We start from the raw sequence: 14,621 nt of genomic DNA, 5'->3' as shown, positions 1-14,621 counted from the left end.
CAAGGACGACAGCGATCTGGTGGATCCCGCGAACACGTCCCACCTCCGCTCTCCACCCAGATCCCTGGAGGAGCGCGCAAAAGAAAATGCACCACGTCAGCGAAAACAGAACCGTGCACACGTGCAAACGGACCCCACGCCGCGGAGGGAGCCGGTCCCTGAGCCGCTCTGGCCCCGGCCTCTCCTGAGCCGCTCCCCTGTGGGAGAAGGGCTCGCCGCGTCAACAGCAACATCTGGAAGCTCCAGCCCCTCCCGAAACCCTGAAGGCACCGACCTCCAAGCCCCACCGAGCCCCAGCGACAAGAAGCGTTTCCTCAGAGAGCCACCGTGGTGCCCACGCAGGCACGCCCGCGGCAGCAGAGGACAGGAGACCCGTCCCCGTGGGAACCCGCGCCGCACGGAGCAGAGCGACCGCACGTTCCTCCCATCGGACAGAACCCAGCTGCGGGAAGTAACACGAATTAGGCGCATGCTGACGAGGGACAGCTCTCGGTGGAAACGCGGCAGTAAGGCTCCCCACGACACCTAATTCGCTGGTCGTGCCGGCAAGACCAGGACCAAGGAGGTGCCTAGAACACACATCTGGCATGAGGTCTCGCAGCGGGCCTCCGCCGGGCGCATCCGGGATACTACCGAGACGTCGTGCTGCTGTTTAAAGCAGCGACACCGTGGCCTGGTCCTACCGAGATGCCCGAACCTACGCCAGCCCCAGATTCCAATGAAGGAGCCGGATGTCCTCGCAAGGCCCCGCTGCACCTGTCTCCAGGACAGCGGAGGCCTTTCAGGTCCAGGTCGCCGCCACAGCCAGGGGCTTAGCACACGGGGGTGGGGTGGCGGGGGGCGAGCATCTACCCGGTGCACCCGCGGAGCCCTGTGAAGGTCGCCGGCCTCAGCTCCTCCAGGCGCACGGCTCCGGCACTTCTCCCGGCAGCGGGTCTCGGCCGGGCCCCGCGGCTCTGTAGGCTGCGGCACGTGCGTCTGGGCCGGGGCCCGACAGCCCACCCAGCAGCAAGCCCCGTCCCGCGCTTCGGTTCCCGGGAGGTCGGAACCGGCCCCAGCGCGGGTGCACCAGGCTCGCGTCTCCTTCCTTCCGCGGCAGAGGACGCGGGTGCCAGCGTCCGCGGCCTGCGGGCGACTCCGGCGCTGTCTTCACCTGAACTCGCGGGCGTCTCTGACCCCCGGGGCCCACCTCAAGCTCCTCACTGAGGAGCCAGATTCGCAGCCCAACACCTGGTCCCGAGCTGCGCGGCCCACCGGCACTGCGGGGCAGCGAAGAGGGACCCGAAGGCCTCGGTCCATCCGCGGAGACGCGAGTGGGGCCGCGAAGTCTGCACGTGGCCCCGCACAGGCGGCCGCGCTCTGGCGGCTCCACCTCGGGGACGCGGAGGCCCAGAAGAAGCCTGGCCGGGAGCGCGGCGCAGGGGTACGCGGCTGGGAGACCGGGGGCAGCGGACGGAGAGCACTGGCGGGGTCCTGGCGCCCACCGCACGGGACACAGAGGGGCCACGGGGGCGCGCCTCCCTGGGACGCTCCACGCCGGCCCCTCCTACCTCCGAGATGACCAGCTGCGACACAATGGGGCCGGCGTGCGCCCCGCGGCCCCCACACAGAAACCCGACGCCGGCACCGTGCCGCGAGGCCGCGCCCGTCCTCCGACAGCCTCCCCGCCCGCCGCAGCACCCACTGTCCCGCATCCGCGCGACGTCCCCCGCCGCCCAGCGGCCCCGCACACGCATCCGCTTCCGGACCGACCGCCGCGCCCCCGGACGGCACCCCACGGCCTCCAGACGCCGGCAGGAGCGGACCGCGGCGGGAACCGGAACTCCGGGGAGTCACTCCGGCCACGCCCGCGATCTGGGAAGCGAACCATCGGCGCCTACGCCAGCCGGACTCCGAACTTCGCGGAAGAAGCCGTTTCCCTCCCCCCGAGCGGCCCCGCCTCCGGCGCCGCCGCCGCGCGCCCCCCACTCCCGCCAGTGCGCGGGGCCCGCACCCTCCTCGCGCCGCAGGGGCCTCGGGGTCGCCGGGAGCGGAGAGCCCTCCCCGCGCGCTCCCCTTCCTCCTCCCCGCCCTCCCGCCCTCCCTGCGGCCGCCGCCATCTTCTCTCCTCGGCGGGAGCGCAGCGCGGACCTGCGCGGACGCCGCGGCTCTCGGCGGGCCGGACTCCCGCACCACCGCCGCCGACCCCCGCCCGCCCCCGAGTGCGGCCCCACGGCGGCCGCCCCTGCCCACCGCCCGGCGGCCGGGACGCCACCACTCACCGCGCGGGTCGCAGGCCTCTGGGGTCCCGCAGCCATTTCCTCGGAGCTCCGCGGAGTGGGCGGGCGGGCGGGGTCGGCGCCGGTCACCGAGACTCGGGGCTAGAAGGGCCGGCCGCGCCCTGAGCAGCGCCCCCGCGCGGAGGGAGGAGGCCCCCCGCCCCGCCCGCGCGCCTGCGCTCTGCGGATCCCAGGCCGCGGTGAGCCGCAGGCCGACCCGCCCTCCCGGGGAGCGCCCCGCGGCCTGGGCCGGCTTTGTGGCGGCGGGGCAGGGACGGCGCTCCTCGGCCACCAGCCGCGCTCTCAAGTTTCTGCCGGACTCGGAGCGCAGCACGCCGGCCCCCCGCCTCTCGTCCCCGCACGCACGACCGCCCCGCAGGGCCTGCGAGGAAAAGGGGGACGGTCACTGCCCAGAAAGGGAAAAGGGGGTCTGGCCGAGGGTCACAGCCCTCCACCTGGATGTTCTTCACTCGGTGCGCCGGCCCCGGCCAGTCCCCAGACACGCCACAGATGGACCGCGGGGCACAGTGCGCATCGCACGCCTCTGCCCCGAGGGCAGGATCTCCTTGGCTGCGGGCCGTAGCCCCCATGACGTAGGCGACTCCACGGCCTCCCGCCAGCGCGGCCCGCGGCTCTTGTCAGAGCGGCGAGGCGGACCCTGCAGGGGCCTCCCGATCGCGGGCCGCCGTCCTTCCAATGAACACCTCCAGGGCTCCCCTCCGGGGCTCCCCAGACCTGCTCGTTTCCGGCAGAGCCGGTCGGCTTCCTCCCGAGGACTACAACGCAGCTCGTTTCTGCTGCTGTGGTTCCGTTAGGACCACCGGCCTGGAAACTGGCAGGGCTAGGGTGTCCACTCTAACATCCCGACCATGTCTTCAAGTCTGTCCCCGGATACGGGGAGCGGGGAGTTTAGAGGCCAGGCAGGTGTAAGGGGACGGCAGCTGGGACAAGCAGTGTGACCCGGGGCCGGCCCACAGGGCTCATTTGCTGTGGGAGGGGAGGATTACAGGAGGCCTCCGAGGTCAGAAATATGAACGGGAACCCCGCGCAGGGTCTTTAAAGGAAGCAAACCCAGCATCAATGGCCGAGCAAGGTGAGGCTGGAACTCCGGGGGAGGCAGGGGCAGCATCACGTGGGTGCTTGTGGGGTGAGGGGACAAGGACAGGGACTTGGGGCAGTATCTTAATCAAGGTACGAAGAGGTGTATATGTGACCAGGCGATGCAGACGTGCTCTCCTCTGTCCTCCTGCCCGTGTCCAGAGGTGCTCACGTGGAGAAACGGCTGCGAGTAGTGTTGGGTTCACACTCCACAGTGCCCACTTACTCCTTTCACAACGGCATCGCGCTGTGAGTTCAGGGAAAAATAAGTCGACTTCAGAAGAAACCAGTGTTTTAATGAGCGTGAAGCATGAGAACTGTGTTTCCTTTCTGGTTGCTTTCACCTAAGTCTCTAAAGCAATTCATCCAGTAAAAACGGCAGACAAGGCAGTGCCTGTCGCAAGAGTTCGACAGAAACGCGGTGTGGGAGTAAAGCGGTTGTGCCCACGTAGGCTTACAGGGCTCCTCACACACGGAGTGTAACAGAGGAGGAGGGGCCCCCTGAGGTGAGAGGCTGCTCACCACAGCAGTAAATCTCAGGGCGCCAGTCTGCTGCCTGGGGGCCCTCAGGAGCAGGGCTCTGCCTACAGGTGTACAGGCTATAATAGAAAAAAATCGTTTCCAAAATTAAAGTACTTAAAAAGTGAGAGAGACCACTGAGACTCAGGTCAAACAGTGGCCTTCTGGATTGGTGCAGAACAGAAATACCGACCGGGGGGCTCGTGGGGCCAGAGTGCTGAAGGCCAGCACGGACGTCTGCGGGAAGTGCCGACGAGGATCAGAGACTCAGCCCCGGAGGTTCCAGAGCGCACCCAGAGAGCTTTATTCCGGACTCGGACAACATGAGTACACACGCGCTACCCTTTCGACACCATGACTCTTTCTGAGTTCCAAGTCAAACACACGGCGGCTAAAATGCAAGAGATGCAGGAGAAGCGACACCCCCAATCTGTCCAGGGAGGCGGGAGGCCAGGATGCTGCCTTCCACGGAGGTACAGAGAAATGAAAATGTGTGCGACGAGTCTGTCAGACATACGAGAAGTTCCTCTCATTCCAACAGAAAGCAGGCATTTGAAGAATATAAGAGAATTTTAAAGTCAAAAAAACCAAAAACCAGTATTTCACACGTTTCTAAAAAGAGCAAATGTGGGTATCAATTGGGAAAATCTCGTCAACACTTCCGCCACGCAATCAGGCACCTGGTCACGATCACACGGCTGGGTTTGCGGAGGAGGCGGCGGGAATCTGGGCACGCGCCGACAGAAGTGTGCACGGGAGACAGTGTGCGCGTGTGCGCGTGCGCTAGCTCCGTGCTTTCGCTTTCACTGAAAAGACAAAGGCTAACTCGTGTGTGCCAGCCTCTGGCCCGCCAGGTCTGAAGGGAGCAGTCAAATCCGGCCGAGACGGCGCAGGACCGGCACCCCCACGGGGCTCAGCTGCGGGCAGCGGCGAGCCGGGCGGCCCCCACGCCCCACGGAAACACCACGCTGTACGCCGGTCAGGTTACCCCAGGAGGTACCTGCGCTGGCTTTTATGCACACGAGGAAACTTCGAGCCGGTGCTTTCTGATTCGATGGTACAGCCTCAGAAATACAATCAGGCGGGGGGCAGGGGCACATCAAAACCCCGTGAAACGTGCTTGCCCGGGTCTTGGAACTCAGCTGAGCCACCCAGCACCCGAATGTGTGCCGCGGAATGAACAGTCGAGCGCTCCTCCTGACTCTCGACACCCGCACGAGGAAGCGGAGCTAAGGCTGGTGAACTGCCTTGGGTGGCAATGACCCTGGGCAGCACTAACGGATCAGTTTATGCGTTATCCTGAAGAACTAGGTCTGTTTTAGCCAAATCTCTTGAAAGCAGGGTCTCCAGTACATACGGGCCTGATTTCATGCTTTCAGGTTTTGAGAACAAGATAAAAGCAGCCGTGGGAGCTGCTGTTCTGGGAGACACAGCCGCGGCCGGCTTCCCGAGCAGTCTAGGATTTGAGTACACGCAGCACTGTGTGTTTCATTCCCAAAATACTTTCCCCTTTTAAAAAATGCTTTAAAGCTCTTTTAAAACTAGCAAACTTTTAACACTACCCTGTGCGGAACCGCTCATCTATGAAAACGAAACTCTCCGCCCCGACCTGGAGAAGAGTGGAGGCTCTGGCCACCTGGCAGCTCCCCTTCCACAGCCCTGCCTCTTTCCTATCCACCCGGTGGCTGCCCCAGGCGGTGATCAGAGTGGCCCATGTCCTTCGTGCCACCCCACACCCCCAGACTCTCAGCGGCATGGGGGGTTCAGGGCCCTGGCCCAGGCTGGCCTCTGTCTGCCTTCCGCACTCTCCACACGGGAGCTCCCTCCTGGCTGTGCTGACCTTTACCTGTGCCCAGACCTGGATCCATCCACTCACGTGTTCCCCTAACTCCTCCACCCGATGCCTCAAATGCACTGAAAACGTGTGCAAAATGAGCTCCTGACTTCTGAGCGTCTCCTCCCGTCAAGACCTTCCCCGGTGTCCCCTGTTCAGTGCTGGTCCCACCCTGTAAACCCACACACACCCGCTGGAAGCTTGGAGATCCTCCCTTCAGCCACCAGATTCTTTTGCTTTAGCGAAAGTTAATTTAGTTTTAAATTAGTTAATTTAAATTAATTCGTTTCTCGGGATCGATGTCACCTGCGGCCTGCTCCCACACATGCTGCTTCTGAACGTGTTCAACGCACGTCTGTGTCCCCCTCACCCTAGTCACCTCTGGACCCCTGCCATCTGACGTCCTCCCTTCCCGCCGCGTCCCTGAGCTCCTTGCTCTATGACCACGCCTGTGCAGGAGGACCAGCGGACGGCCTTGCCGCTCTCAGCGAGCGCTCTGCTGCTGTCTGCGTCGTCTCAAACTGCCCACCCCAGGGCTTCCCCAGAGCCCGCCTCAGCCCCGGCCCTGTCAAGCCTCTTTGCCGCCTTAGCGGACAGGCTCTCCGGGTAACAGCCATCTGCTGCCATCCTTCTGGATCCTGGACTTCGCCGCTCCTCCTCTCTAGGGCCTTCTCTAAACACATCTCTCAGGGGTCCCCGGCTGCCCCGGCAGAAGCTTCACCTGCAGGCCTGTCTCCCCCTTCAGCTCTCACCACGACCGGCGGGAACCACCGATGCCCCGTCTCTCCGCCCCCTTCCGGCCCACTGCCCCGCCGATGGCTCTTCCTCTGCGGGTGTCACCACCGTCAAGGGGTGAGCCAGGCCCATCCAGTCCCGGAGCTCCTTCCCGGAGGACCGCCACTGTTCTCTCCGCAGGGCAGGTCGGGCCGTGCTGGCAGCGCTGGTCGGGAAGGTCGGCGTCAGCATCGCTCGCTGGCTCCTTCCGTCCTCAACAAATGTCTCAGAGCTTTCGGCGCTCGGGAAGCTGCCACGTCTGCGCCGAGCTGACCCGTTATCAGGCCTCAGTGAGCACAACCGCGGCGAGACCCGCTACACACGGCAGAGGACGCGGGGGCACGCGTTCGCCCTGCTCGGGAACACCTCCCCACCCTGCCGGGCCGCCGACCCCAGGGAGACCCCAGGGAGACGGGGAAGCCCCTCCGCTCGCCAGGACCGCAGGGGCCGGCGGGGAAGGGGCTGGCGTGGGGAGCTTTCCGGCCGTGCTCGCCCGGACCGGGCCGCCAGGGGGTCCCCGAAGACGAGGTCACCCTGCCGCTGGGAGGGCTTCAGGAGAGCGCGGCGCAGGACCCCGGCAGACGCACTCCCAAAGCAGAGGGTGGCCTCAGTGTCGGGGCAGAGCTGCCCACGCTGGACGCCGCGGGCGTCCACCTAGGACGGGGGGACGTGGGGGCTGCGCGGCTGGGGACCCGGTGGCCGCGGCGGGAGGGGCCGTGCGCCCGCGACCCCGGGAGAAGGCGCGGGATGCTTCTTCGGGCGGAGCAGTCCGTCTCCGGAGGGCGCGGCGCTCTGCCTCGAAGGCCCTCGGCCCCCCGCGCACTCCGCCGGACAGCCGCACGGCACGGACGGCCCCGCCACCGACACGCAGCGCCCGCGCGTCCTGGGTTCGCGTCGGAACTTCGGGCCCGTAGGTCGGCCGTCGCCCGGGCAGCAGCCACAGCAGGCGCCGCGGTCAGACCGACCCGCCACCCGCGGGAGCGACCGCACAACCCCGGCGAGCCCCGGCTTCTAGCCGAGGATGACGTCGGCCTCCACCCCCGACGCCCGGCTCCGGCAGCCCGGGAGCTCCGGCCCCGCCGCACGCCTGCCCCCGGCCCGACCCGGCCCGGCCGCACGCGCGCCCGCAGCCCCGCCCCGACCTCGCGCGGCCGGCGGACCCCCGCGCCGCCCCCCGAGGGCAGGCCCGTCTCTGTCCACTAGTGAAGCGCCGGGCGCTGCTTCCCCGGGCGGGCGACCCCCGCAGCCCGCCTCAACCGACAGCGCGGAGACTCCCGCCGGGCGCGCTCGGCCGCCTCCTCCCAGGCCCGCGCGAAGGCAGGCGCCCAGCGGGGAGGGCCCCCCCACCTCGGGGCGGCGCGCGGCACCGGCGCCCGCCCCCCGCCCCCTGCCCTCCGAGCTCACACAAATGACGGAAAGGAAGCGGGGACCTTGGCCTCCGACTCAGTCTAGATGTCGCCATCGCGGCGCGAAGTTCCCCCACAACGACACTTCGACGGCGGCCATCTTGTCCAGGGTCGGCCGACGCCTTTTGACTCTCGCGCCAACCCGTACAGCGAGGGCGCCGCGAGCGGAGTTCTGCGCAAGGACGGAAGCCGGAGTCCCGCGCTTCCGGGCGGCGGCCGCGCCCCGCCCCCCCCGCGGGAGCTTCTGATTGGCTGCGGGATCGTGAGCCTGCGCTCTCGCGATCTCGCCGGAGGTGCCTGGAGGGGCGGCCGTCGGTGCGTCTGCCCTCGCGTTCCCTGCCTCCGCCCCCGCCTCCGCCGCGGCTCCCGCCTCCGCTCCCGTCTTCGGCGCCTCACCGCCACCCCCGGCTCGGCCCGGCCCCCCGAGCGGCCGCGTAGACTGCGCAGCGCGGGAGGCGGGATCCGCACGGTAAGATGGCTGCGGCGGACGCAGGCGGCTGGGCCGGGCTTCCCCGCGGGAGCGCGGCTGGCCGGGGCGCGGCTGGGCGGGGGCTCGGCGGGGACCGGGGAGGAGCGCGGGGCGGAGCGCGGGCCGGGGGCGGCGGAGGGGCCGGCGCCGGGGCTCTGCCGGCTCCGAGGTCCGAGCGGGCGGCGCGCCGCGGCCCTGCGCGCTGCACGTCCAGCCGCCCCTGGTGTCCCGGGGGCGGAGGCCGCTCCGTAATCCGGTGTTTGCTCCTCAGGGCAGAGCGCGCCAGGCGAGGGCTCCGACGTGCCGGGCTGGCCGCGCTCTGGAACGCCGGTCCTGCCGCGAAACGCCGCGCCGGCGCGCCCGGGGAGAGAACGGCGTCTGGGACACGCGCGGCGGAGCGTTCGCCGGCCGGGTGAGGAGGCGACGGGGCCCGTGGGCTGCCCGCCTGCTGCGCTCTCGGTGCGCTACGCAGAGCGGCTCGCGCTGCCGGCAGCTTCCCGGTGCGGTGGTGGGAGGCCGGGGCTCGTCGGGGAAGTGGCGTGCGGCCCGAGCGAGGTCCGTGCTTGCCCGGAGACGCGGCCTTGTTCCGGGCGCTGCAGGACTCGGTCTTGGGCCGGTGCTTCCCCAGCCGGCTCTCCCCTGCGCGGTCCTTGGCCGGCTCCTGGCCCTCAGCATCCTTGTTCGGAGGGGGCCTTCCTCATGCGCGCTCCCAGCGCCGAGCCGGGCCTGCGGCGGAGGGGCCTGCGGGGCGTCCCGGCTGCGCGTCGGAGAGTCGGCCCAGACTCGTCCCACCGCTCGAACCTGTTCTCTCCTCCGACCGGCCTCCGCGGCTGTGGCCTTGTCCTGTCCTCCCAGGTCTCAGGCCTGAAAGCTCCGGCCGGCTCAGGGGCTGCTGTTTTGTGTGTGAGTGTGTGAGTGTGTTTTAATCCTGTGCACGCGGTCCGCCAAGGCTGTCGCCCGCTGTGGCTCTGACGTTCCTGGCTCAGCTCTCACTGGTGGCTGCGTGCTGGCCACCCGGCTTCCACTGCTGAAGTTCTCAGTTCAGCGTGGACTCCGTTGCCTGGAGCCGCATCCACACTACAGGCTGCTTGTGGAGGACCCGATGGCGGACCGGATGGCTCACCACCGTCTTGAGAGCCCTGCTGGCTCCCGGGGCACCTGTCCACCCTGCCCTCCCACGGTAGCCGCCGCTGAAACAAGCAAACACTGCACACTCGCGTTTCCTGCAGGGGGGCTGTTTGCAAGCTCTGCCACAACGCCCGTGCCTCCCCAGCTGGCTGGCGAGAGTCACTCGTGTGGCTGTGTTTCTGCTGTAACTGTTCTAGTCAGTTTTCTTACGGGACCACACGATCATAACCCTTTCTCAGCAATCCTGATATCCAGATAGCTCTGAAAACCAGAAGTTTTTTTGTGTTTTATTTTTTTGAACTATTGGATGGCAAAAAATCTGAGTTGGTGCAAGTTTTAATAACTTGCGTTTCACTCAGTGTGGGTGTTCAGACCCGTCCCCAAAGAAGTAGTCCTTAGCGTGGGGTGCCGCCCCAGACTGCAGTGTGAGTGTCCTGTGACGTAGGTGAGTTGTGCCAACAGGCTCTATACTGCCTGCAAGATTTTTAATTCTGGAACATACCTGCCTAAGGGTTCGGGGCCTGGGGCTGTGGTTCTGTGAACCACTGTCTGTCTGTCCGTGCTGCTACCGAATGAACAGCGGGGTGGGGGGCTCCCATGTTTCTGCCTTTCTGAGCAGTTGTCCTTTGAGTGGGTTTGTGTGTGTCTGGTGCTCAGTGGGGAGCCTTGGGGGTCTCAGTCTTGTGGTGGGATTGTTGGCCTGTGAGCAGCTCTGCAGAAGGGCCAGATACGTCTGCGGTTCCTGTCTGCCCTGACGGCAGCGTCGGAGACCTCGAGGGAGCTCTGTGTCTCTGTCGCACTCCTCCGTGTTGGTCGGTCCAGCGAGCGTCTGGCAGCGGACTTCTCGTGGGCACTGTGGCAGGGGGCACGCTTCCTTCACTCCCGGCCCTCGCTGCCCTCTGCCTGGAAGAGAATTGATCTAAATTCCCGAGTCTCTAAGGCCTTAGTATGACACGCTCCACTTCTTGACCTGGCAGTTCAGAGGCTCTTGGCCCTTCCTTGCCCACATCCTATCTCCTAACATCCCAGCCTTCTCTCGGGTCCCCCCACTGCCTTTGGGCATCAGGCCCTTTGCACTTGCTGTCCTCCAGATTTAAATCTGCCCACTCTCTGTCACTTCACACCATGTAGCTGTGTTTATCTCTGAAACGATCACAGTTGTCGTAGAATTCTTAAGAATTTTTTTTGTAACCGAAGTATGGCGGAGACCAGTGTTAGGTTTGTTTCCTGCGCGCTGTGTTGGGACTTGACAGCTGTCTGGTTGTGCCGTGCTCACAAGTGTAGCCGCCCTCTGTCACGTCTAGCCCGACGGCAGTGCCGCTGAGTGTGTTTCCCGTCCTGTGTCTCTCATTCCCAGCGTCTTCACTGGTCTTGAAAATATTTTTTCTTGTAGAAACACGTCGGAATGAGTTACACAGAGAAGCCTGACGAAATCTCGAAAGACGAGTGGCTGGAGAAACTCAATAACTTGCACGTGCAGCGCGCGGACATGAACCGCCTCATCATGAACTACCTGGTGACAGGTAACGGCCTGCAGCGGGGTGCTGCCTGGTGGACGTGCCCACGGTCAGAGCTGTACCGCCGACGTTCCTTGGTGAAGTTAGCTTGTTTGCACGTTATGAAAAAACACCAGGCTGATTAGCAAATTCGCAGATCGGTGTAGTAAAGATGAGGTCTTCTGGAGAGGAGATTGTTACTCTGGGTGTCTGAGCTCTAAGGCGAAAACCTGTTTCTTGACCGGTGACGTGTTTACGTTAAGCGAGATAAGTAAGAACGTTCTGAAGTTCGTTGAAAGTCCCAGGTAACTGATCTCTTCGCGCCAGTCTGATAAGTCACTGTCTCTAGAAGGTGCGCCTAACTCAAAAGAGGAAGGGGGAAAGGTAGAAGCCTACAGAAACGAACAAACGGGGTCTGTAACTAACAGTCCTCCTTGATACTGGGAAGGAAAAGGGTAATTCTGTGCCCGATCAGGAAATCTAGTTGTTTCAAACAGGTATGAGTCTCCTTCCCGTTGTTCACGACACTCCCCTTCCCCAAATTCATCGGCCGTCATTGGAAAGGCGACGAGGAAGTGTCTGCCTATTGCTGGCCAGGTGGGGTGGGGGGACAGCACACGCGCTGCTTGGGTGTTGAGGAGAAGTATGGTCTCCCGAGAGGCAGGGGTGACCAGGTCCCTGTCATCTGTGAAGGCAAGCCATTGTGTCCGGATGTGCCTGGGGGACACATGCCTGGGACAGACCTCTACCTTCCCTGCCTCTGGGCCTGGGCCTGGGCCGCAGCCCTCTTTAAGGAGCCCACAATGTACCGGGCTTCGTGGCATTCGTTTTCACCCCGGCTGGTGGGTGAGAGGTGTTTTGGGTGGGATGGGAAGGAGTGAAACTCATTCTTTTCATTTTCTCTATGGGGCGTAACTGGTAGGTGACAGAGATGTCAATATCAAATCCCTAAGAGAGTGCGGGTCATGTTGAAGGTTATTGGAGGTGAGTGGGCTTTCTGGGGTTAAAAATGCTTTGCATCCGTGTCCCGGTGGCTTTTGAGCACTGACGATGGTTGTCGTTTCCAGAGGGCTTTAAGGAAGCTGCGGAGAAGTTTCGAATGGAATCCGGGATTGAACCTAGCGTGGACCTAGAAACACTGGACGAGCGGATCAAGATCCGTGAGATGATCCTGAAAGGCCAGATCCAGGAGGCCATCGCACTGATCAATAGCCTCCACCCCGAGCTGCTGGACACGAACCGGTACCTGTACTTTCACCTGCAGGTGAGCTGCCGGCTGCGCGCGGGCGTGCCGTGAGCTGCGTGCGGCTGTTTCAGAAGTCACGGGGCTAAGTTGCATTCCTACAGTACATGTCCGTTTGCGTGGGGAAGGGGTTTCAGGTAGCTGTGGTTTTTTGCATTTCAGAAGATGTTTGCTTTAAAAATGCTAATTCAGGGGCACCTGGGTGCTTGCGTCACTGAGGCACCCAACCCTTGGTTAAGGCTCGGGTCATGATCCCAAGGTTGTAAGGTCGGGCTCCGCTTGCTTCTCTCGTCCTCTCCCTCTGCCCCCCTCCCCTAGCCCGCTTGGGTGTTTTCCGTCTCTCTCTGAAATACATAAAATTTTAAAAAACGCTATTCAAGTAACTCAGGGATGCTAGGAGGTTGTCCTCTAAGGTGACCTTTGATTAGAAACTTGCGCCGCGCTGCTGGACGTGGTGTGTAAGCCTGTGTGCCTTTGCCGGTGACCAGCAACAGCACCTCATAGAGCTGATCCGCCAGCGGGAGACCGAGGCAGCGCTGGAGTTCGCGCAGACCCAGCTGGCGGAGCAGGGCGAGGAGAGCAGGGAGTGCTTGACAGAGATGGAGCGCACGCTGGCCCTGCTGGCCTTCGATAACCCCGAGGAGTCGCCGTTTGGAGACCTGCTTCATATGATGCAGAGGCAGAAGGTAAGCCCACCGAGGCGTCCTCCGTCCCCCCTGCGGGCCTTCGGGGTGGGGCTCAGAGACCACAGCGGCCACCTCCGGGCGGGTGACGCACAGTGGCAGCGGCAGCGATCCTTCCCTGATGTGGGGTCTTTGTGCGAGGCCCGGAACGGAGCGTTGTGACTGATCATACAATTTTCAGACGTCTTTGTTAGCTTCTCCTTTATCACAATCTTTCTCTTTGTTCGGAGACTTAGAAATAGGTGCCACCCGGGTGGCTCAGTCAGTTTAAGCGTCTCTCCCAGGCCAGATGTGATGGGTGCCAACCGCACCACGCGCTCCTTCTGGGCGAGGAATGTGGTTTCACATCTGCCGGCATGTCTCCTGGTGACGGCCTTCGCGTTCGCTTAAATAAGTAACGAGCTCGGCCTGTAAGAACGGCTTCCAGGAAGTATAAAAAGCACGTGGTAGCAGCCTCTCGCTGGTGCTCTGCGCGTGTGGTGGTTTTACGGGATGTGTTTATTTTCTAGGTGTGGAGCGAGGTTAACCAGGCTGTCCTAGATTATGAAAATCGTGAGTCAACGCCCAAGCTGGCAAAATTACTGAAACTCCTCCTTTGGGCTCAGAATGAGCTGGACCAGAAGAAAGTCAAATATCCCAAAATGACAGACCTCAGCAAAGGTGTGATCGAGGAGCCCAAGTAGAGTGCGCCAGTGGCCCCGTGCTCCCACGGCCCGGACTCCTCGGAGCAGCCATCTGTGACTGAGACGTTTGTACTGCAGTAGAGAACTCTGCCCCTTCCCTCCCTTTCTTTCTTTTTCTTTCTTTCTTTCTTTCTTTTTTTTTTGACCTGGCATCCTTTCCAAAGGGAAAAGTGGCCCTTTTCAGCGCTGGAGAACTTGCAGCGAATGGCACTGTCTCGTGGGAAGGGCGATGCAGACGCTGCTGGCAGGGCGTGTTCTGAAGGCGCGGACGGGCGGCGGGGCGCGCCTGCCACCGGCTCCCGAGGGACCGCACCGGCCGAGTGCTCGGTCAGGAGGGAGTACTGTGAAACGGAGGCCTCCCGCTCGAATCTGCAAAAGCACTGATCGTTATTCTGCTTTCTGTTAGCTTGTAGGCAGAGCGTACGTTTTCTCGGATCTCCTAAGACTCGCCAGGCCTCGGTGCAGAAGTTGTTTCTTACCCCTTGGTTTTTTGTTTTTCTTTTTCCATAGGGGGAGACTATAAATTTGTAAATCCTAATTCACAGACTTTTTTCTTGTGTGAGGGCATTGAGTTTGATTTGTTTTCCCTTTCCGTCTGGGTTGTGTGGCTTTTGGGGAGATGTGTGCCTGAGGGGTGGGGCTGTGTGTTTTTTAATTTTTTAAATATATATTTTGGTGCTGGTTGTGGTGAGAGATTCTTTCCTGGTGGATCAATGAACCTTCTCTTCTAGGCAGTTTTGTTGAAAATAAAGGTTTCTCTTTGATCTCAAGAATGACCAAACGGCCTCTAAAAAGTTTTAATCATCTCAAACCTCTTGCTTTCGGGGCTTCTGTCCCGGTGGTGATGGCAGTGGCATCAGCTCGTCCCTGTGGCTGGAGGGCCCCTCTGCCCGGTGTGGTGTGTGTGCTTGGGAGGGAGCACCCGCGCTGACGGCTGAGCCTCGGCCGCAGACGTCCCTGCCGGGAGTGCGTGCTCACATCAGGAGGCTGGTGCCACAGCAGCTTGCTGTGCACTTGCGGTCTCATGGTG

General features: G+C 63.1%; 1 protein-coding gene across 3 annotated transcripts; it reads left to right on the top strand.

The window, feature by feature from the left end:
- The first annotated feature begins 8,222 nt into the window (after positions 1 to 8,222).
- Positions 8,223 to 13,684, top strand: GID8 (GID complex subunit 8 homolog). Of its 3 annotated transcripts, XM_032878830.1 has the most exons (6): positions 8,223 to 8,358; positions 8,630 to 8,770; positions 10,880 to 11,009; positions 12,050 to 12,246; positions 12,714 to 12,911; positions 13,418 to 13,684. In XM_032878830.1, the coding sequence occupies exons 3-6, from the start codon at positions 10,892 to 10,894 to the stop codon at positions 13,589 to 13,591; spliced, it is 687 nt and encodes a 228-aa protein (XP_032734721.1). In that variant the 5' UTR covers positions 8,223 to 8,358; positions 8,630 to 8,770; positions 10,880 to 10,891; the 3' UTR covers positions 13,592 to 13,684. The 3 variants fall into 3 exon arrangements, with proteins under 3 accessions (XP_032734721.1, XP_032734722.1, XP_032734720.1); XM_032878831.1 differs by lacking the exon at positions 8,630 to 8,770 and having other exon boundaries at positions 8,226 to 8,358; XM_032878829.1 differs by lacking the exons at positions 8,223 to 8,358; positions 8,630 to 8,770 and adding an exon at positions 9,854 to 9,931.
- Positions 13,685 to 14,621: the final 937 nt, after the last annotated feature.

Source organism: Lontra canadensis, unplaced genomic scaffold (assembly GCF_010015895.1).
Source record: "Lontra canadensis isolate GAN:19392208 unplaced genomic scaffold, GSC_riverotter_1.0 scaffold65, whole genome shotgun sequence".
In the NCBI taxonomy this organism is placed as follows: Eukaryota; Metazoa; Chordata; class Mammalia; order Carnivora; family Mustelidae; genus Lontra; species Lontra canadensis.
The sequence above is the reverse complement of the archived record's forward strand: the minus strand, read 5'-3'. Positions and strand labels throughout refer to the sequence as shown.